This window comes from Rhinopithecus roxellana, chromosome 9, assembly GCF_007565055.1.
Source record: "Rhinopithecus roxellana isolate Shanxi Qingling chromosome 9, ASM756505v1, whole genome shotgun sequence".
NCBI classification, from domain to species: Eukaryota; Metazoa; Chordata; class Mammalia; order Primates; family Cercopithecidae; genus Rhinopithecus; species Rhinopithecus roxellana.
Genome location: NC_044557.1, coordinates 141,385,488 through 141,409,239, shown reverse-complemented (window position 1 = coordinate 141,409,239; position 23,752 = coordinate 141,385,488). Strand labels below are relative to the sequence as shown.

At 39.5% G+C, this 23,752-nt stretch overlaps 1 protein-coding gene across 1 annotated transcript in view; it reads left to right on the top strand.

Moving 5' to 3' along the window:
* Window positions 1-23,752, top strand: part of MTMR7 (myotubularin related protein 7) — a 112,700-nt gene that overhangs the window by 42,978 nt on the left and 45,970 nt on the right. Inside the window, exons 4-5 of the mRNA XM_010374474.2 lie at window positions 6,424-6,581; window positions 19,705-19,833. Coding sequence (XP_010372776.1) covers window positions 6,424-6,581; window positions 19,705-19,833 — 287 coding nt within the window. The remainder of the gene's footprint in view (window positions 1-6,423; window positions 6,582-19,704; window positions 19,834-23,752) is intronic.

The window sequence follows — 23,752 nt, the reverse complement described above, 5'->3', positions numbered from 1 at the left end:
AACCCCTGGGCCGCAGACAGGTACCAGTCTATGGCCCGTTAGGAAGCGGGCAGCACAGCACAGCAGGAGGTGAGTGGCAGGCATACAAGCATGAGCTCCACCTCCTGTCAGATCAGCGGTGGCATTAGTTCTTTTAGGAGCATGAACTCTATTGTGAACCGTACATGCGAGGGATCTAGGTTGTGTGCTCCTAATGAGAATCTAATGCCTGATGATCTGAGGTGGAAGTTTCATCCTGAAACCATCCCCCAACCACACCCCCATCCACGGAAAAATTGTCTTCCACAAAACTGGTCCCTGGTACCAAAAAGGTTGTAGACTGCTGCTATAGAGGACAAAACAGTTGTTTTTACATAAGAAGAAATGTTTGGGAATTCATTTAAGTCCAGGTTTCTGAAGGAAATATTTTCAAAGCTGCTGTTATTTAACATTAAAATCAAAAGTACTTTTAAAATAGAAAAAAAAAAGAAAAAAAAAACCCCGAACCTTAGCATCAGCAGAATGCACAGGGTGGGGAAGGGAAGAGAAAAGTTTCCAACTGTCAGCAGAGGGACACAGAGGTGTGAGGTGTTTTAGAACCCATGTAACTATTGAAAGCGAAATTGCTTCAGACATTCTGCTGAATTCAGGCAACTTAAAATAAATGTTGAGATTCTTTACTGAGTTAGGATTTCTGGTATAAGGGTAAATCAAATTATTAAAAAATTAGAGATTTTATTGGTTTGCTTTTTGTGTGAATAAAGATTGATAAGAATTTGGTCACGGACTATAGAAGATCTCGGGCAAAACATAACGTGTCCAAATGCAGGAAACTGTCATTCTTGGTAAAGAACTAACTTAGGTTAAAATAAGGGCTGTGGCTCAAATGAGATCAGTTAACCTTGTACATCGAATGTATTAATAAGGATCTCAGCTTTTCTGATGAAAAGACCCCTGTTTCTTAGGGGGCTTCAGCTTTTCCCATGTCCTCTCTCCTCTCTTCCCTCCAGTTTGCCTCCTGCTGTTTATTTTTGTGTCAATTATCTTTCCTTCTTTAGTGTTTGCGAGCGCTTCAACACTTAAATAATTTCTTTTGTTTATATTTCCCCTTTTCCTAAACTAGTTTCTTTTTTGAATCTCACTCCTCAATTCTTTTGGATATTTTTTATTTTAAAAAATCTCATGATTGAAGTAGTCTCATGTGTTTAATTGGTAACTTTTTATATTCCTTATCTAAGTCATTGATGTTTAAGCAATTTTTGCAGTGGTAATTTCTTTTTTATCAGAGTGTAGCACCCTTTTCCACTGTGTTAGCTTTAACAGTCCTAATATTTAATTTCAACACTTGTTTGTTTACAATAGACAGATAAGGTGAGGCACCCTCATTTTTATTTTAAATATGCAAAATCCAATAATGGCTGTATTATCTTCTCACTCTATGCTAAATGGTTTTTCAACTACAGTTATTTTAAGTTGCCTGAATTCAGCATAATGTTTGATGCAATTTATCTTTCAGTAGTTACTTTGGTTATTAAAAAAACGCTCACATCTCTGTGTCCTGATGACTACTGGAAAGTTTTCCCTTCCCTTTCTCACCCTTCATATTCTGCTGATGCTGATTCATGTTTGTTTTTTCTTTTCATTTTTAAAATACTTTTGATTTTAATGTTACATTATTTGTTGCTTCTCCCAGTTAGTCTATAATGAGAGGCAATTTCTCCATATATTTATCCTAAATATTCTGTTTTTATAACCTTTAACCTGGTACCTAGGGAACAAGCTAGGTTATTTTCCTTCCTTCCCTAATGTTTTGTTGTACCCACATCCTCCCTTATTTTGGCAGAAGGAGCACCCTTTCCTTTATATGGGAGAGAAAGAGCAAAGGTTGTGTACGGTCGCAGCCCCATTTATTCGCCTGGTGGTTCCAAGTTGAGAGTTTCCACCTGATGTCTTGCATTTTCTATGGGAAGTAGAAAGTAGGGTTTTCTGAGAGTAAAGGAGCCAGGGAGGGGAATAGAGACTGAGCTGCACTGTAGTGCCACAGGCTTCCCGAGGTTAAGGGGAGCACAGTGAACACCGTTGTTAGAATAAAATCAGCCAAAACATGGATCTCTATGCTTGGGTTGAGCTCTGCTTTCAACTGAAACACTGATTTGGTCTTCCTAGAAACAGCCAAAATGTTACTCATCCTTAATTTCGTGTAGTATTTTAGAAATTACCATTTTGCTTTCTGGGTAGAAAAACATTAAAGCTGGACTCCTGTTTCATTAGTTATATGATTTAAGTAGATAATATATGATACTGTAAATACCAAGATTTCCACATTAGCTTTTTCTGAATTTTTTAAAAAATTAAACATGCACATTCAGTTTACTCCCACAATCCAAAGGCATTTTGAATATTTGCTTCTTATTGGAGGAGCTCTTGTGTAATGGGGCCCCTTAGGGTGAGGCCTTCGGTGCACTTCCTGCTGAAAGCTGCTGGTCACTAATAGCAAAATGTGTTTTATGTTGGGTCTGTTGACTCAGACTGTGATGGGAAAAGCCAGTGGAACTTTTAACATGCCTGTTTTAAGAGTGGGTAGAAAATCAGCTGAGGGATATGACCTTCCTAGAGTAGGCAAATACTTTCTCTCTGTTCAGATTCTGTAAATATTAAAGATTTGTCTAAAATATAAAAAGCTTCTGCATAACAAAGGAAATTGGAGAAAATACTTGGAAGCCATGTACCTGATAAGGGATTAATACCCCAAAGATGTCAGGAACTCCAACAACTCTATAGGAAAAAAAAAAAAAACCCAAGTACTCTGATTAAGAAAAGGACAAGGGACCTCAAGAGAATACTCAAAAGAAGACGGCTAACAGATACATGAGCAAATGCTCAACCTCAATAATCATTAGGAAGATGCAAATTAAAACCACAGTGAGATATCGCCTCGCAACTGTTAGAATGGCCTTTACCAAAAAGATGGAAGATAACACGCTTTGGCAAGGGTGCGGGGGAAAGAGAATGCTTATGCACTGTTGGTGGGAATGTCAATTAGTACAGAAAACAGATGGAGGTTCCACAAAAAACAAAAAATGGAAAATCCCACTTCTGAGTGCTTACTGGAAAGATTGAAATCTGTAAGTCAAAGAAACATCTACTCTTACATATTTTCACATGTTCATTGCAGCACTATTCACAGTAGCCAAGTTGTGGAATCAACTTAAGTATCCATCATTGGATGAAGAGATAAAGATAAAGAAAACATGGTATATACAAATAATGGAATGCTATTCAGCCTTAAAAAGCAAGACATTTTGTTATTTGTGACAACATGGATGGAATTAGAGAGGATTATGCGGAGTGAAAAAAGCCCAACATAACAAATACCACATGTTCTCACTTACATGTGGGATCTATGACAGTTAAAATCCCAGAAGCAGAGAGTAGAATGGTGGTTACCAGAGGCTGCGGGTGGCGGAAATGGGGAGATGATGGTCAAAGGGTGCAAAAGCCTCAGGCAGGAGGAATAAGTCTTATTTTGAGATCTGTTGCACAGTGTGTTGAGTATAGGTAATAGTTCAGAAGTGTAAATTTCAAAACGCTGAGAGTGAATTTCAGATGTTCTCAGTTACAGAAAATGTTAAAACACTTGAGGCAATGTATATGTTAATTAGCTTGAGTTAATCATTCTGCATTGTAGTCAAAAATCATAGCATTACTTTTTACCCCAGAAATATACACAACTATCATTCGTCAATGTATTATTTAAAAGTCTGTAAGCAAAAAAATAAAGATTCTCAAGTCCTAGTTTTGTTTTGTTTTTTAACTTACCTCACAGCTAATTGCTGAACATTCTGCTATGTGTTTGGCAAAAGTAGAGAGTGAAAGGAACAGAAAATTATGACATGGGAACAATTCAGTAAAATTTTCATCTGTGCTGGTGGTCCTTTTTGATTTCTTAGAGTAGGCACAGTCTGCAGGCTGCTTCTGGGCTTGCCTGTGGGTAAGAAGCTCACATGACTCAGTGTTGGCTGACAAAAATGGGCTTTTCCTGGCCCTCATGTAGAATTTTCCTTAAATTGGGCGTGAGGATTGGTTGATCACCCTTTTCCTTAAAAAAGGGAAAATTTCATAATTTCAGTGTCAAGCCATCCTATTGTCCCCTAGTTCAAGAGTGATCTGCTTAATGTCTGTTATAAATTATTATTGCTGTAATTTATGGATAATTTCATTGCCTCTTCCCAGTGGAAACAGGTATCAGCCCACACACAGAACACTGTCAGTAGTCATAGGATGTTTTTCTTCTTCTACCTTTAAAGCTATTTGTAAATATTTAACAAAGAGAACTTAACTGCCATTATTACCCCGTATTCAGAAGCGCTTGTTTCACTGAGGGAACTGAGGCTTTCTCAAGAGACTCTTTTGGCATCCTAAACAACTAGCATTTGTGGTTAACATTATGGTAGCAGAAGCCTGAGTCATGAAAATGGTACTTAAAGATGGAAAAGATGTGTCAATGTCGAGCCAGCTGTTCCCAGAACAGGATCTGAAGTTTCACATGCTGTCTGCAACATCGCTAAGATGGTGAGAAATTGATCTGACAGAAAGCATCTGCTCTGGTTTGTGTGTGAGCGTACCTGGATGCGCGTATTTTGTTATTTGTCCAAACAGTCTGTATTCTAAGTTTTGAAGTTTAGAAACATGACATGGAGAAAGACAAATAGAACATAATTTATCTCACTGACATACCACAGTTGCTTCTTATTCACAAGAAACATGAAGAAATCTGGTGCTTAAAATATGACCCTTATCTTTCCTCTTCCATGTGGATGAGTCATCTCAATAGCAATCAAAACAAGTTTGAAACCTGAGTTTTCATGTCAGGCTGCCTGTGTGTTGCTGCAGCCTCTTGCTGGTGGTGAGATCCTATAATGGGCTGCATATACATGTGTTTAGGAAACTTACATTCTTCACACTGAATGCTATCAGTATGCTAAGGACATAGGAGGACCTAGGAAAGCTATGAGAAAGAAATGTATTGGAGAAAAAACAGGAAGATGAAGGGACTGGAACGAGGAAGGAAGAAGAGAGAAGGATCTGCCTTTTGGGAGGGTGTGTTACAATTAGGAGCCGGCCTTCTGCAGCCAGATGTCTCATTTAAACCTGGACTTCCCAGTTACTAGCTGTGTGACTCTGAGTGAGGGAACGTGCCTCTCGTTTGCCTCAGATTTCTTGTAGGTAAAATGAGGACCATCAATATTGCCTGCTAACTGGATTAATGCTCTTAATTGCAACAGAATCTGGAACAAAAAAAAGGTCTGAGTATCAGCTGTCCTTTATTATCATCAGAAATGCTTAGATCTGCACTGTCCAAGATGGTAGCCACTGGCCACAGATAGCTGTTCAGCGCCACTCCGAACTGAGATATGCGGTTAAGTGCAAAATACACATGAAATTTCAAAGACAGCACAAAACAAAATGTATCAAATATTAATAAGTTTTATATCATGCAGATGTTGAAGTGATAATGATTTGGGGTATATTGGGTTAAATAAAATAGATTGTTAAATTAATTTAACTCTTTTTTAATGTGGCTACAAGGACATTTAAAATGATACAGATAGTTCACATTATGTTTCTGTTGGATAGTGCTGGTCTCTACAATTCCCTTAAATGGCAAGACTGGAGCAAGAAAATCAAATCCTAGATTTTACTGGCGAAAGGGAAACAGTGGGGCTATTGGGCTTCACAAGCATCAAAGGCAATCTATAAAGACAGAGATAACATGGCAGAATTGAAAGAAGCCGCATCATGATGCAGCCTTCAGTTCGCATCCCATGAGCACAGCGCTGTGCACTATGAATTGGTTTTTTTTAATGACTCCTATGCCAATGAGCAGCACAATTACGATATTTATGTAGTTGTTTGAAGTTCAGATGTTTCTGATGCAAATGTTTAATATGTTCCAGAGTTTTTTCAACTTTGTTATTTTTTCTTTTTTAACACTGTGAGCATGAAAATGTGCAGTTGGCCTGGGCCCAGGCCTGCCTCTGAGAGGCCACCCCAAATCCAAGCTTGATTGGCATTACAAAAATGAAATCTTGATGCCTAATAAATGCATATGTTCTGAATTTTTATGTTCCATATTTTGTGTGGTCTGGAAAATATATTTGCTTTTAAAGCAACAACAACAACAAAAGCACAAAATGGAGATATCCGTGTGTTCTAAAAGGAAAGAAGGTACTGCCGAGTTCAGATACCCCAAGGTCATCTCGTCATTGCTGGGAGGAGGTGGGGGGCCCTGTCCACTGCACACAAGTTGCCCCCAGGAGTGTGCTGGAGGTGGGGGTTGGGATGGCCTCTCAGGGCATTCCAGATGGGACAGAATGTTTTCAGGGAGATTTGGCTCTGGTTTTGACTAAGCTTGATTTAACTTTATCCTCCCTTTTCTTGCAGTGAAATATGAGGAATTATACTGCTTTTCATTCAACCCCATGCTGGATAAAGAAGAAAGAGAGCAAGGCTGGGTGCTGATTGATCTTAGTGAAGAATACAAGCGGATGGGCCTCCCTAATCATTACTGGCAACTCAGCGATGTGAATAGAGACTACAGAGTGAGTGCGTGAAACGCAAACACTGAAGCCACATGAAATTAGGATTTCAGCCAGCTTAGCATACCTTTATTTTTATCTCCTTTAGGTTTTAGAGCTCTTTGTAGATATCCTTGTGTGGATTTCCAGGTGTCTCTTGGTTAGTGCCAGCTGTATTTCCAACCTGGACCTAGAATTAAAACGTTTGAACCAGAGAAGCATAGAGATCATCCCTTCTAGACCCTTCATCGCATGGTTGCAGAACTTGAAACCCAGAGAGGCCAGGGGGCAGGCCTTGTGGACAGGCAGTTGGTGGGAGAGCTGGCCAGGATCTCATTCTCCCATCAGGTCTTTTTATAGTATAGTGAGTGATTAGTGGGCAAGTCAGGGAGACTCTGATGACAGTTTGGCACCAGCTCCTCTGTGTGCTCACTGAGCCCTTGCTTGGTACACAAGGTCACCAAGAGGCTTCCCTAGAGAAATATGGCTACACTCACAGGAAGGAATATGGAGAGGCAGGGAAGCTAGAGTGGCAGAATTGATCCCGTCTTCTCCTTAATGACAGGCTTACAGATCAGGGGTGGTTTCACTATTAATTTTTAAGATATTTAAGTAACAAAAGTATTGTGAGAACATCCTAGAGAGTTTCCAAAAGGCAAAAAAAAAAAAAAAAAAACCCACCATCCCATTTTCAAAACATTCTTATGTTTTAAAATTTCCTCCAGTTGTTTTCTCATCTGTATAGTTTGATAACTTTTTTTTTTTTTTTGTGTGCAAGGATATTTATTTATTATATCAAGCTTATCTTGGTCAAAAATTAAAATAATTTTTTTTTATTATACTTTAAGTTCTAGGGTACATGTGCATAACGTGCAGGCTTGTTACATATGTATACTTGTGCCATGTTGGTGTGCTGCACCCATCAACTCGTCAGCACCCATCAATTCATCATTTATATCATGTATAACTCCCAATGCAATCCCTCCCCCTCCCCCCTCCCCATGATAGGCCCCAGTGTGTGATGTTCCCCTTCCCGAGTCCAAGTGATCTCATTGTTCAGTTCCCACCTATGAGTGAGAACATGCGGTGTTTGGTTTTCTCTTCTTGTGATAGTTTGCTAAGAATGATGGTTTCCAGCTGCATCCATGTCCCTACAAAGGACGCAAACTCATCAGAGAAATGCAAATCAAAACCACAATGAGATACCATCTCACACCAGTTAGAATGGCAGTCATTAAAAAGTCAGGAAACAACAGGTGTTGGAGAGGATGTGGAGAAATAGGAACACTTTTACACTGTTGGTGGGATTGTAAATTAGTTCAACCATTATGGAAAACAGTATGGCAATTCCTCAAGGATCTAGAACTAGATGTACCATATGACCCAGCCATCCCACTACTGGGTATATACCCAAAGGATTATAAATTATTCTACTACAAAGACACATGCACACGTATGTTTATTGCGGCACTATTCACAATAGCAAAGACTTGGAATCAACCCAAATGTCCATCTGTGACAGACTGGATTAAGAAAATGTGGCACATATACACCATGGAATACTATGCAGCCATAAAAAAGGAGAACTTTTTTCTTATGTAAGTAATGCATATTCATTTATTGAAAATTGGAAAACATAGAGCAAAAGGATATTAAATCACCTAAAACTGCCATCATTCAGAGATAGCCACCGTTATTATATCTGGCCAGTAGTCTTCTGGGATTTTAATGTATATATAAGTTTTTTATGTATGCACACACAAACTTGCTTAAACATACATAACAAAAATGGAATCATCACATGTGCCTTATATTCTGCTTTTCTTCACATACATATTGCGACATTTTTCTGTCAGTAATTATATTTTATAATATATTTAAAACACTGCAGAGTATTATCTAAATATGGCTGTATCAACTAATATCTACCTGCACTCTAATTTTTAGACATTTAGATTGTCATTACTTATTACTATTTTAAATAATGGAGAACATCCTGGTAACTATACCTTTGCCCATATTTTAATTTTTTAAAAGATAGAATTTTAATGTAATTTTTATGTCAAAACACCTACACAAAGTTTTGTACATGTTGTCAAAAATAATTGTGGAAAGCTTGCACCAATTTCTGTAAATTCTCAGTCATGAATGCTTGATTCCTTATACCCTCACCAGCAAAGAGTTAAAGTTTTTAAGAATCTTTTGATACCTTGATGGTGGGATGAGTGATTTCTTATTTTAATTTAATCTTTGTATCTTGATTTCTTGAGTTGTAGCTTTTTATATATTGATTGACAATTTGTATTTTATCTCCTGATAAATGACCGGTTACATATTTTGAATTCTGATTATTTTCTTGACCTTGTCACAGGGATTTTCTTGCGGTTCTTTTGTTTGTTTGTTTGTTTGTTTGTTTGTTTTAAAGAAACAGGGTTTCACTCTGTTACCCAGGCTAGAGTACCGTGCAGTATAGCTGACTGCAGTCTCAAACTCCAGATCCCAGGCAGTCCTCCTGAGTAGCTAAGATTACAGGCACATGCTGCCATAATTGCTTACTTCTTCAAAATTTTTATAGGAACAAGTTCTCCCTATGTTGCCCAGGCTGGTCTTGAATTCCTGGGCTCGAGCAATCCTTCTGCCTTGGCCTCCCAAAGTGCTATAATTGTGAGTCACCATGCCTGGTCTCATGAGGATTTGCTACATTGCTATATGGTACTTATAACAGTCAATGAAATGATTGTACAATAGTCCATCAAATGAATGTACTGTAAGGTACTAAAGTATTTCTTTATTAATACGCATTTAGGCCAGGCATGGTGGCTCATGCCTGTAATCCCAACAATTTGTGAAGCCACGACGAGAGGATTGCTTGAGCCCAGGAGTTTGAGAGCAGCCTGGACAACATAGGGAGAACCTCATTCCCACAAAAACATTTTAAAAAATTATCTAGGCATGGAGGTGTGCACCTGTAGTCCCAGCTACCTGGGAGGCCAAGGCTGGAGGATTGCTTGAGCCTGGGAGGTTGAGGCAGCAGTGAGCCGTGATTGCGCCATGCACTCTAGCTTGGGCAACAAAATACCTTGTCTCAAATTTTTTAAAAATGGCATTTAGATTATTACTTAGACTTTTTTTTGCCACGTGAATAATTCTTGATGTAGTATCTTTATGCGTATAATTTCTCCCAAGGAAAATCTTTCCAGAATCTACCAAAAGGCATAAAGGGCCTAGATTTTTAAAAAAATTTCAGGCAGATAGGACATTGATGTTTTAGTTTTTGATCAGTATTTGTTAGTTTCTAGTCCCTTGTATTGCATTCAGAACACATGGCCTATGGAATTCATATTTGGGGAATGTTTTGAAGACTTACATCTTCACAAACCACAGTATTCTATTAATTTTTAATAAATATTTTGAGTCTGGAGAAAATGTGTATTCTCTGTTTAGGCGTGAAATTTTCCTTTTATCTAAATTGAATTTCTTATTATTTTGGTCCCTTTGCTCAGGTGATTTCTGATAGAGGTATGTGAAAAAATTCCTGTTACGATTGTGATTGGACATTTTCTCCTTAAGTTCTAACATGTTTGCATTGTATATTTTAAAGTTAGACGGTTTAGTACGTAATGATTAAGGACATCTTAGTGTGTTCTTTTTGTCAATTTCACATATCCCCTTTTCCTGTGAATTATTTAAACTTTTAATTCTGTTTTTTTTTTAATTGAGATGGAGTCTCGCTCTGTCGCCCAGGCTGGAGTGCAGTGGCGCAGTCTCGGCTCACTGCAAGCTCCTCCTCCCGGGTTCATGCCATTCTCCTGCCTCAGCCTTCCGAGTAGCTGGGACTATAGGCGCCCGCCACCACGCCCAGCTAATTTTTTGTATTTTTAGTAGAGACGGGGTTTCACTGTGTTAGCCAGGATGATCTTGATCGCCTGACCTCGTGATCCGCCCGCCTCGGCCTCCCAAAGTGCTAGGATTAGAGGTGTGAGCCACTGTGGCGGCCTTTAATTCTATTTTATATGATTATATTTCCACTGTTTCTTTCTCTTTGTCAGAATTTGCTTGGTGGAGCTCTGTTTAACCTCTTCTTTTTAACCTTCCTATGTAAATGTTTTATCTTTTTAAGCTGAGTTTGGTTAGATTGTTTTTTACTCAACCTGAAAATCTTTTTTCTGTGGTGAAATACTATCTGTGATATTGTTCTAGATATCATGTATTGTGTGTTCTGTTAATTATGCTTTTTCCTTTTTCATGTCTATCACTGGATGGTTTTTCCCTGTATTTGCTTGTAATTATTTCAGAAGTATATATCCTATTGCTTTTCCTCCACTGTGTATCTTTCATTTAGAAAAAAAGTTACTTAAATCATCCCACAAAGTAGAGAAGGGAAAAAAGAAAAAAAATGTTATTTGTTTATTATGGCGCACTTATGATGCACACAGGACTTTGAAGAATAATGGAGTGAACGCCTGGGACCTGTGTGTTGTATAAGAACGAACATTGCCAGTACTAGTTAATTTCCCAGATATTCCTTACAGTTGTCTCTCGCTCCAGCATCAATGTCTGCAATTTGGCATTGCCATTCCCTTGCCTTTATTATAGCATTTCTACATTTCTAAATATAGGAAGTCCTCAATGTCAGCAGGTTCTTGGAAACTGTGACTTTGAGTGAAACTATGTACAGCAGATCCTCAAATAACATCATTTTGCTCGACATCATTTTGTGATATGTGTGAGGGAAAAAAGGTGTTGTTTTGTGTTCTTTTGCTTAAAGTTGCCATTGCCAACAGCCTATGGGCATTGTTGAGCAAGGACTTACTGTAATAGTATGTGGTATTGTTTTGCATGTTTTTATGTTGTCTGTACTTGGTCTGCGTATGCTGCATAGAGTTCTCTGAAACTTGGCTTTTCACTCAACATGGTAACATTTGTATTTGTGATCCGTTTCATTTGACAAATATGTACATAGTTACTACATGCCAGGTACTGTTCTAAAAACTTGATAAATATTAGCAAGTATCAATTCTATGAATATTATTATTATTATTTCTACTTTACAAATGGAGAAAGTATGACAGAGAGATTAAGTAATTGCCTAAGGCACAGAGAGATGAATAACTGTTGATACTGACAGCTCCAATTCCTTCATTCTTCACTAGTGGGTTGTATTCCATTTCACAAATATACCATAGTTTTAAAAATTACTCATCCTTCTCTCTTTTTTTCTTTTATTTGGTGTATTTTGTTGTCACGAATAAAGCTGTTAAGTGGCTGTAGTGGCTGTATATGTCTTGTACCGTATTGTGTTTCTACTTAGGAGTAGAGTTTATGAGCTAAAGAGTATATAGATTTGAATTTTACTAGATTCTGGAAAATTCTTTTCTAAAGTGTTTGCATGGACATATTGACCTGCTTGCAAGATATGAGTTCTCATTATTCCACAGACTCCCCAACAGTTGGTAGTGATGTGATATTTGCTGGTACTCTTCTTTGTTGACCCCACATTGCACTTCTGAGAATTTACTCTATGGATTTAATAGCATACACACACACTGATACCCAAGGTTATTTTATTTTATTTTATTTTGTTTTGTTTAGTTTTATTGAGACAGGGCCTCGCTCTGTTGTCCAAGCTAGAGTACAGTGGGGCGATCTCAGCTCACTGTAACCTCTGCCTCCTGGATTCAAGCAGTTTTCCTGCCTCAGCCTCCCAAGTAGCTGGGATTACAGACACCCACCGCCACAACCGGCTAATGTTTGTATTATTAGTAGTATTTTTTGTAGAGATGGGGTTTCACCCTGTTGGCCAGGTTGGTCTTGAACTCCTGACCTTAAGTGATCTGCCCGCCTCTGCCTCCGAAAATGTTGGGATTACAGGTGAGCCACCATGCCTGGCCCCCAAGGTTATGTTTTTGAAGCATTGTTTGTAATAGCAAATATTAGAAGAAACCCAAATATCTTTAATGGGGGTCAGCTAAATAATTTTTGCTCTATCCATGTGATTAAGTTAGTGCATAACCATTAAAGGAAATGTGGAAGATTCCTATGTGCTGATAAAGACTACTAAAATATATTGTTAGGTTAGAAAAAGCAAGGCACAATATGGTGAATATAGTATAATACCTTTTGGCTTAACAAAGGAGGGAGAATAAGAACACGTTTGCCCAAAAGTGATAACCTAGACTGGTGTTGGTAATGGGGTGGATAAGACACTAGGATGAAAATGGGATTTCTTCTGCTTCAGCACCACTGGATGCAATTTGGCATTGTTGTTCCTTTGCTTGTATTGATAGCATTTTATGCAACTTTTTGTATTGTTTCATTTATGTAACCATGTGGATTTATTAACGGATCTTAACTTTGAGCCAAACTGATTTGTATGAATTGGATCTTAATGTGGTTTTTGCACTGACCTGATCAGCTGGGGAGGTTGAGCTTGTATTTCTTGGCCATTCATGTTGACTCTTCTATGAATTATCTACTGACATTTTTTCTCTTTTTTTTTTTCTATAAGATTATTTGTCTTTTTCTTGTTGATTTGTAGTTCTTTATATATTGTAGCCAATAATTCGTTATAGTTTATAGCTCTTGCAGATATCGGCTCTCAGGAGATTCTGATACACTGTTCCAGTGTCTTCAGAAGTTGTGAGTTGTCAGTCTTTCTTACTATGTTTTGTTTTTTAGCATACTTTTTTTTTTTTTTTAATCCTGGTCTGTTTGCTAAACTTTGTCCCAATTTGACACTGTATAAATCCTACAATTACATTTTTACCAATTATGATTATTATGGCTTTATAATCTTGATGTCTTAAAAGTCAGTTCCTTTGACATAATTCCTCGGGATATCTTGAATTTATAGATTATTTGGACTAGAATGGACACTTTCATGATGCTGAATCTTCTTCATAATTACACTTAAATTTAACAAACATAGCGTTAATCATTATAAAGTATCAGGCTCATGTAATCAGACTAATTTGTTCGCATACTAAAGCTAACTTTTGCAGTGAATTTTTAGCCTTGAAATGAAAGAAAGGAAAATCCAAGTTGAGTAAAGAAAATTGGATACCCTTTTTGTTAATATGACACATCCTTGGGCAAGGAAGAAAGTGAGGCTGAACCACCTCTTGTGGAATAACATCTCCTTGGAAATACAGGTTCTTCCTATTTTTGATGAGATTTCCTTCTAGAATTAGGGCATAAACATGACTCATGTTCAGTCACTGAAGTCCTACATTGCACAGACTGCAAAACATGAGTTACTCAGCTTTTCTTTTCGGAAGCAACACACAGCAAAACAAAACTAACAAGGAACAAACTGTTTTGAAGCAGAAAAGGTAAAAACCTGGGGGATTTTCTGATTTTGCAAATATCACTGAAATGAGGGGAAGATGATGTACCCTGACTTGTCACTAACTTAGCAAGAGAATAAAAGTTATCTTATTTCAGAAAATTTGTGACTGATAATCCGTGGAGGGAGAGACATCCAAATCCATTCCTTTTGCTTTTGACCTCATGGCTGAGAAAATGTTTACTTTTTCCTCCCTTATTTTACAAGTTATCTTATTTCTTCTCACAAATGCTTTGAGGTTGGTGGGTCAGGAAGTGTCATTTGATGGAAAAGAAACAATTGTCCATGATGGAAATAACAGCCGACGTAGAATACAAAAAACTTAGATTCTAGAACCAATTCTGCGATTTTCTTTAAGTGTGGCCTTGGGCAGGCTAATTATTATTATTATCTGTATCATCTTACTACCATCGCTATTTATAAGACACTTTCTTATGGTAGTCTAAGTCTCTAAGTTCAGATTTCTTTTTATACCTAACCCTTGAAATGGTCTTTATTTAAATAAAGTAGTTGGTATTCATTGCTAGGTTAAAGTTTTAATCTATCTTGGAATAAAATATAAAATACAACCCAAACCAGTGATTTCATTAAAGCTCATTTATTTCAGTTATCCACAGCTGTATTTTATGTATCGTGCATTATTTTGTTTTGTTCACATATACGTCATTTTATCCTGTTCATAACCTCCTCCTTCTCCCTGTTCATCATAAATTCCTTGAAATAAATTTTAGCACTGAAATGTTTAAGAAGATTGTGTGCATAGGTATCTCTCAGTTTCTGACAACTCTTACCCCAAAGCTCTCAGTCGAGTGATTCGTCCTTGGAGGTCTGAGTGAAACTTTTGGATTGCATCTTAGATGGCTAGTAGACTGCAGTGATACTGGAAGATTCTATCCAGGTTAACAAAGATCAGCTGTCCTGGGCGTGTGAAATCTTCAAGGCCAAAAACTTATTCATTTCTGCCCTTACAACTAAGAGTAATGCCTGGCATGTAATAAGTACTCAGTAAAAGCTTGTCGAATAAGTGAAAGAATTACCAAAAGATTCCTCTTGCCAGGACAGCACCAAGGGATGTGCGCACTCCAGAAAGGTCAATTAATTTAGTGGAGCACAAAGAAAATCCGTTTGCTTATTCATTTTAAAAAATGGTAAAATGATTAACTTACTAATCCACTTTCATTAACTAAGGCAGAGTCTATGTGAAGAAAATTCAGGAGAAAAACATTTTCCATTCCTCTGAACTTCTCATATTCTCTCCGAATTTTGTCAGGTGGTTTTCCAAACCAGACGAAATCTTGAGAGGCAAACTGAGGTGTTTGAAAATTAGCGACATATGTTGCATCATTGTGTGCATTATTTATTGTCAGAATTTTGACTACAACTCTGTGAGCTTGTTGCAAAAATGACAGCAGTCAATGCTAAGATTGTTTTACTTTTTTCATTGTGATTAAAAAATGCATAACATAAAGTTTGCCATCTTAGTCATTTTTAAGGTATAGTTTAGGAGTGTTAAGTATATTGACATTGTTGTACTATAGATCTCTGGAACTTTCCATCTCCAGAACTGAAACTCAGTACCCGTTAAACAACTCCCCATTCCCACCTCCCACAGCCCCTGGCAACCATCATTCTACTTCTTGTTTCTATGAATTTGACTACTTTAGATTCCTCATATAAGTGGAATCATATAGTATTTTCTTTTTGTGACAGGCTTATGTCACTTAATATCCTCAAGGTTCATCTGTGTTAATGCATGTAATAGGATTTCCTTCCTTTTTTGGGCTGAATAGTATTTCATTGTATTGACATACCACATTTTGCTTATCCATTCATCACTTGATGGACATTTGGGTTGCTTCCATCTCTTGGCTGTGAATAATGCGCTGTGAACATGGTTGGTGCAAATATTTCCTTGAGATTCTGCTTTCAAGTCTTTTGGACATACATCCAGAAGTGGGATTGCTGAATCATGTAGGATTTGTATTTTTAAGTTTCTGAAGAGCCTCCATACTGTTTTCCATAGTGGCTGCATAATTTTATATCCCCACCCACAGTGTACTAGGGTTTCATTTTGTCTGCATGCTCACCAATACTTGTGTTACTTTGTTTTCATTCTTTCATTTTTTAGTAGTGGCCATCCTAACAATTGTGAGTTAATATCTCATTGTGGTTTGATGTTGATTTCCCTAAGATAACAATTTACTAATAGTTTCTCCCATTCTGTAGGTTGCTTTTTCACTTTTGATTGTGTCCTTTGATGTATAAAAGTATTTAAGTTTGATATAGTTCCATTTGTCTAGTATTTTCTTTCCTGTGCTTTTGCTGTCATACGTAAGAAATCAGTGCCAACTCCAGTATCATAAAGCTTGTCCCTTATGTTCTTTTCTAGGAGTTTAATACTTTTGGGTCTTATGTTTAGGTCTTTAGTCCATTTTGAGTTAATTTTTTTTGTGTAGTACAAGATATGGCCCATCTTTATTTTATTTTATTTTTGCATGTGGATATCCAGTTTTCCCAGTACCATTTGTTGAAGAGACTAACCTTTCCCCATTGAGTAGTCTTGGCCCCCATGTTGAGGAACATTTGAACATATACATGAAGGTTTACTTCTGAATTCTCTATTCCATTGGCCTATTAGTCTGTCTTTATTCCAGTACCACACTGTTTGATTGCTGCAAAATAGATATGGCTTTGTACTATATTTTGAAATTATGAAGTGTAAGTCCTCTAACTTTGTTCTTTTTCAAAATTGTTTTTTGCTATTTGGGGTCCCTGGAGAATCCACATGAATTTTAGGATGAATTTTTCTACTTCTGCAAAAAATGCCATTGAGATTTTGAGAGGGATTGCCTTGTGTCTGTAGGTTGCTTTGCATAGAACGGACATCTTCACAATATTAAATCTTCCGGTGCATGAACACAGGGTATCTTACCATTTACTTGTGTGTTTAATTCCTTTCAGTGGTGTTTTATATTTTGAAAGTGGGATTGTTATGTTAATTTCCACTTGAGAGTGCGATCTACTTTGATGAAATCAGGACAAATATCCATGCTTCTAGCTTGGTAAGAGGTTGTATCTTCATGTGTTAACTGACACTCGGAATCTACTTTTCCCAAAGGCATTTTAGCTTCTTAGAGTTTTCCAAGCAAGTGTGCGTCAGAATGCCTTATAACTTAAGCTCTGACCCATGGAACTTTTTCCACTAAACCCAGTGCTCCGGGGAAGCCAGAAATCCTTGTAACTGGTATTGTGTTCTTAGAGGGGAGGCCTCCACCCCTGATGCTAGCCTGGCCACTGGTGACTGGGCGCAGGTTGTTGAGCTCTTGGTCCTGGCACATGCCAAGCCATCAAAGTCTACATATCTCTACCCTGTAGAGAGCGAGCTCTGGTGCTCTTAGAGGTCAGGAGATGGTCTTCCTTCTTTGTGAATCAAGAGGGCCATGAATTGGGGCCAAGGAGAGTGGGCTCTGGGTGTTGATTTTCTCTATTTGATCTCATAGCACCAGCTATGATGCACACAGGGCCATGATGCCAGTGAACTTAGGTGTTTATTTAGCCTTAGAAGGCCATAAAAGGGCCTGGCAGGAGCTCCTAAGTTCCCAGCTTACCTCTTGCTCTTTAAAGAGGCTGTGTGAAATAAGCATGTTGACAAATCTTGCGTGTTGCTTACTCTTATTTAATCATGAAACTTTGCAATTCCTTAGTGTTGTTACAAGGAAGAAGGTAGGTAATTTCCAACTTACTGAAAACCTACTTATTTCCTTTTAAAAACTGTTGTTTTAGGAAAATGTTGTTGGTCTGGTGCAATGACTACATGTCTCTTGAACCTCAGACAAACAGGTGTGGTCCATGTCATAGTGTTCTAGCTGGCTGACTTCATGGAGGTTCAGACACCAGATTGACATGGGGGAGGGAGTGCAGTGTTTTATGGCAGTACTCCCAGCTGAAGCTCTCTGGGTCCAAGTTGGTTGAGCCTTCTGTTCTTGGCAGATTTTCCTTCAGAGAGTCAGTGCCACAGCCCATGTTAAACTCTTTGGTAATCTTGTTTCCTAAAATGCCAGGTAGAACCCTGAAATTACACTTGAGGCCTGTGAACATCTCTTCTGTGGCCCTTTTATTTCCTGCTCTATGTTGTTCCCCATTCTGGTAACAAAGACAGTGGAGGCCAGCAAGGGAGGCATCATCACAGAAGACTTTATAAGAGGCTTGGATTTCAGTTGTGGGTTTTCAATCCCTCCAACCCCATTTTCCAGAGTGATAAAGGTGGGTTGAGATGGACACAGGACCTGCAGCTAAAGTATTTCCCCTTGATATGGGTTGCTGTGTCCCCACCCAAATCTCATCTTGAATGGTAGCTCCCATAATCCCGACGTGTCATGGGAGGGACCTGGTAGGAGGTAATTGCCTCATGGGGACCGGTCTTGCCCATGCTGTTCTCATGAGAGTGAATAAGTCTCATGAGATCTAATGGCTTTACAAAGGGCAGTTCCCCTGCACACGCTCTCTGGCCTGCCACTATGTAAGACGTGCCTCTGCTCCTCCTTCACCTTTTGCCATGCTTGTGAGGCCTCCCAGCCATGTGGAACTGTGAGTCCATTAAACAATATAAATTACCCAGTCTCAGGTATTTCTTTATAATAGTATGAAAATGGACTAGTACATCCCTGCTGTTACACCTGCTTGAGGACTCCCTTGATATGCCTAGGAAGATGTTTGACATCCAGGAAGTAAAGAGGTGCTTGACATATCCCAGGAAACTGCCATGTGGGTGATCTTCACATTGCGAAAAGATTGATGGACTGATGTGAAAGCAAAATGTGTTGAGCAACAGTAGCCTCAACTGCTATCACTGTTGTTACCACTAACATTTGTTTTGGATTTAGTGGTTTATAAAGTGCTTTGCCATTGGTGTTACGGGATTTGATCCATCTGTCAACCCCATGAGATATTGTTGCTGCAGTATCACTTCCAGAGATTAGCGGACCACAGTGCACCGTGTAGTTTAGCTTCCCCAGGGTCATGAAGTTGCTCAATCAGAGCCAGGTTCTAAACTGCTGATTTCTGGTTCTGAAATGCAAGATCCTTCCAAGGCACCATTCCACTGTGGTAATCACTTTCAGGGTTGTGTAGAAAGAGTACATCTATTCTTACCACTTATCAAATCAACACATAAGAAACAAAAATCCAGCTGCTACATTGCGTGGTAACGTGCGGCACATTAGGAAATCTGCATGGACTGAAAGGTCAAGGAAGAAGCTTCCTGAAGGAGGTGGAACTTGGATTGGTCCTTGAAGAACAGATGGGATTTGGGAAGGTCGGGGGCAGGAGTGTCTGGGGAGGCATCAGCTTGCGTGATGTGTCAGGGCCAGGAACGCACACTGGGCGTGTCAGAGCCACAGAGGTAACCTCCTGGCTTAACCAGTGTGCTTATGTTTTAGGAAAACTGTCTCCCGGGGTCATTCTTTCAACCAAATCCTGGCAGCTCAGGTTTTCTCAGCCAGGATGCAGAATTGCAGTTTGTCTCTTGTTGATGAAAAGAAGGCTTCATTGTCACTGGTCTTGCACAAAGAGCCCTTGGCGAGAGGTGACAGTGCACAGGGACAGAACACTAAGGGTATCTTGCATTCCTTCAGAATGATTACATGGAATCAGCAGCACTTCATTCCTCTGAAGTGGCTTTGACTTTCCTCGAAATAACCTCCTCTGTAACCTCCTATAAGCATGGTGAAGTGGAATTTCTGGGGGCAGTTCGCAGGGCATTACTAGATGGCCTAAAAATCCCTTTGTATTTTCTGGTGACAGGTTTGTGACTCTTATCCTACTGAACTGTACGTTCCCAAATCGGCCACGGCACACATCATAGTGGGGAGTTCCAAATTCCGGAGCAGACGGCGATTTCCTGTCCTTTCTTACTATTGTAAAGATAACCACGTAAGTCTCGAGGCATGTTTCTGTTTTACGCTTAGCTTTTCTTGTTTTATCCTAAGCAGGCATTTTCTAGCTGCCTTGTGCTGTGCGTGTGTGTGTGTTTGAATTCTTCAGAAGGTATGTGGATATTCCTGTGCATGGTATGACATGATACAACTATGCTAAGTCCTTATCTCGTGTAGCCCTCCCATGTTTGTTTGACAGTAACGTAATGATTCAGAAAATGACTCAATAGATTCAGAAAATCCCTAAAGCTAATCATCCAAGTGAATACTGTCCTCTTCTAAGTGGGCACCTTGGGAGGCTCATTGCTTATTCAGTTCTGGAGATCTGTGGCAGGCCTATTTTAGAAAAGCCCCTGAAGTCCATTGCCCATTCTTTTTCTCTATTTTTTTTTTTTTTTTTTTTGAGGCAGAGTCTTACTCTGTTGCCCAGGCTGGAGTGCAGTGGTGCAGTCTCAGCTCACTGCAACCTCTGCCTCCCAGGTTCAAGCAATGCTCCTGCCTCAGCCTCCTGAGTAGCTGGGATTACAGGTACTTGCCAACATGCCCAGCTAATTTTTGTGTGTGTGTGTTTTTTTTGTATTTTTAGTAATTGAAGGGGTTTCACCATGTTGGCCAGCCTGGTCTTGAACTCCCAACCACAGGTGACCTGGCCTGCCTCAGCCTCACAAAGTGCTGGGATTACAGGCCTGTGCCACTGTGCATGGCCTTATTACCTGTTTTTACCTGTGTTCTTTTGAGTATCTTCAGTATAAGAAATCTTTGATTATAGAGAGCATGGGTTTTATTTTTTAAATATTATTTATAAAAGCCAGAATTGTGTTTGTCTGTAATAGGGACTCTAAGTAACAGTGGCTCTAATAGAATAGAAGTTTTTTCTCTTACATAAAATTCCCAGGGTGGGCAGTCCTGGCCTGGTAGCCTGGCCCCACCCCACTTAGCCTTCAGGTACTCAAGCTCCTTCTACCTTTCTACTCTGCCATCCCCTGGACTTGGCTATGGCCTGCCTGGTGCAAGAGGTTGCTTCAGTACAGTCACCACCCACACATTGCAGGTGGCAGGTGACGGAGGGCTAATGGTGTGTGCCCAGCTTTTTGAGGGAGGCTTCCAGAAACTGCCACATGACACCTCCCTTTCGTCAGAACTGCACAGGGCAGGTATGACAGTACAGCGTTTTGGGTGGCCATTAAAACAGCTAAAACTTAGAGTTCCATTACTGTGGAGGATAGGAAAACAGATTTAGACGAGCAAGAATGTTCTTTACCACCCACTTTTAAAAGGTAGCAAAAAACCACCTTTAAAAAAGGTGGTTTAAAAAAACAAAATGTTATTTGGCTCTGACCAGGTGAGAGAGAAACTTTAGTTTTTAAGCTAGATAATACAGTTCTGGATTCAAAGCCGAGTGAGGCTATAAACAGAGAGGGGAGCGTGCGAGTGTGGATCCACACGCCTGCACCTATAGCCAGCGGGGTAGAGCAGGGTCTCAGTCAGATTCTACAGGCTTCCAAAAATATCTTGAGCAATGCCAGCTTCATCAGAGTGAGCACATAGCCTTCTCTGTTGGCTAATTTGAAGGAAAATATTCATTTCGTGGTGAAAGTTCTGTGAATTGGTAGGATAAAAATTATCTTCTTTTTAGTTGCATTCATTGCTCTTCTTCTTTTTCTAGCCCTGAATTAGGGTTTAAAGTATTTTATTAACTCCAAATATATTTCAGCCTGCACAGAGCTGGAGCACTGGTTAGAGGCAAAGGAAGATGTGATTTTTTTTTTTTTTTTTTTTGAGACAAGGTCTCACTGTCACCCAGGCTGGAGTGCAGTGGCACGATCATAGCAAACTCTTGAGAGTTCAAGGGCTCCTCGTGTCTCATCCCCACAAGCAGTTAGAACTGTAGGTACATACCACCATACCTGCTAAGTTTAAAAAAATGTTTTTGTAGAGAAGGAAATTTTTTGTAGAGGCGGGGTCTTGCTGTGTTGCCTGGGCTGGCTTTTTTAAATTTTATTTTATTTTACTATTTGAGACAAGGTCTCGCTCTTGTCTCCCAGGCTGGAGTGCCGTGGCACGATCTTGGCTTACTGAAGCCTTGACCTCCCCAGGCTCAAGTGATCTTCCCATCTCAGGCTCCCGAGTCACTGGGACCACGGTGTGTGCCACCCTGCCCAGCTAATTTCTTTTTGCATTTTTTGTAGAGACAAGGAAAGCCATGTTGCCCAGGCTGGTCTCAAGCTCCTGTGCTCAAGTGATCTGCCTGCCTCGGCCTCCCAAAGTCCTGGGATTACAGGCGTGAGCCACTGCGCCTGGCTTTTTTTTTTTTTTTTTTTTTAGAATAAATAGAGATATGAAATTTCATGATGTTGCACTTGAAATTAGGATACTGGTGACATGCACTTTTTTTTTGTAGCATGCGTTGATTACAGAAGTAAGAGAGAAGACGAATCCAGGAGAGGGAGAAAGGATCTTTTATTGTTGTTTCAGAGGTGTTTTATTGTTGTCTGTAGAATATTTAAAAAGTGAGCACAGTGTGCCTAGCACCTCCCTTTTTATATTCTTGAGACAAGGGACCTTTTGCTTTTTGTCAGTGTGAGTAGCATCAGGATTAAATGTGTTTTGTCTCAGAAAGGGGAGAATTTTTAGCAATTAGACCTCAGAGGCAGCTTCTTTCCCGGCTGACGTCAGACTCACATAGCTCCATGCCTGCTCCCCCAAGTGCTATTCTCTACTGAACCTCCAGGCCTGAAAATGAACTCACCCAGCATAGTTAGAGCTTATGGGTATTCATTTCCCATATTTAAGATTTTAAAGCAGAAATGACTTGAAGCTCTAGCTCTTCTTCCAAGGTACAGAACAGAGATATGTTTCGAAGCAGTGCTGCGTGATCGGGTTACCCCAGGGAAGTCCTGAGTGAGCACACACTTGCCCACCCACTCTCCTACCCCATGAACTGAAATCTGTTTTGCAGGTAGAATAATGATCAAATTTGTGTTTTGTAACAATATTTACATTTTAATATCAAGATTAATTATATAAATGCTTCTGATTTGACTAGGGCTTTTCGTAAAGGGAAATTTTATTACCAAAGGTGTAGATTTCTGTGCTTAATGGAAGACACTGAAACACCAGAGTAGTTATCTGTGCTGTCATTGCTCACGGATGGCCATATAGAAAACAGGCAGTCTCCCAGAAAAAGTGAACAGGTCCACATTCCATACATTTGCTGATCTTTCCTTCTTCTCTTTGGTTATTTGAGACATTTTAGGCTGACGAGTATGTATTCCTACCCCGAAAGAATTTATGCTTATGAATAAGGTAACTACATTTTATAGTGAAGATACTGTTTCCTGTGTATGTTACCAAAGGGACGCTTCTGATTGTGGTGGTGAGATGATGTGCCTAATGTTGGGCACTGGGAATTGACTAGATTAGGAGAAGCTTGAAGTTTACATGATTTTATGAACCTGAAGTTCTGTTTGATATAAAGGCCCCTGCTGAGGGTCCATCTTTCCCTTTGTATCAGCTGTTACCATACATAGTGTTAGGTTGGTGCAAAAGTAATTGCAGTTTTTGCCATTATTTTTAATGGATATGATCACATTCTTTCACCCCCGTGGTGAGGGAGGGATTCCTGCTCTAGGTTATAGGGACAGCCAGACACAGCACTTGACACTGGCCAGGTGAGATGAACAGCAGTTTTACTGGTCACATATACTCACTGCCAAGGGGAGGAGGCCACCACAGCCCATGAAGGGGCACATGAGGTTGCACTGAGGAGCAGAGTGACAGCCAGGGGCTGTGAGAGGCAGGCTGTGTAGTATCAGGGACATGGGGTCACCCTTGGTTCCTGCAGGAGGATGCGATTAGCTTGCGTGCATCATTCCATGGCTGGCGGGGAACTGAAACCTGCTACCGAGGTACGGGCA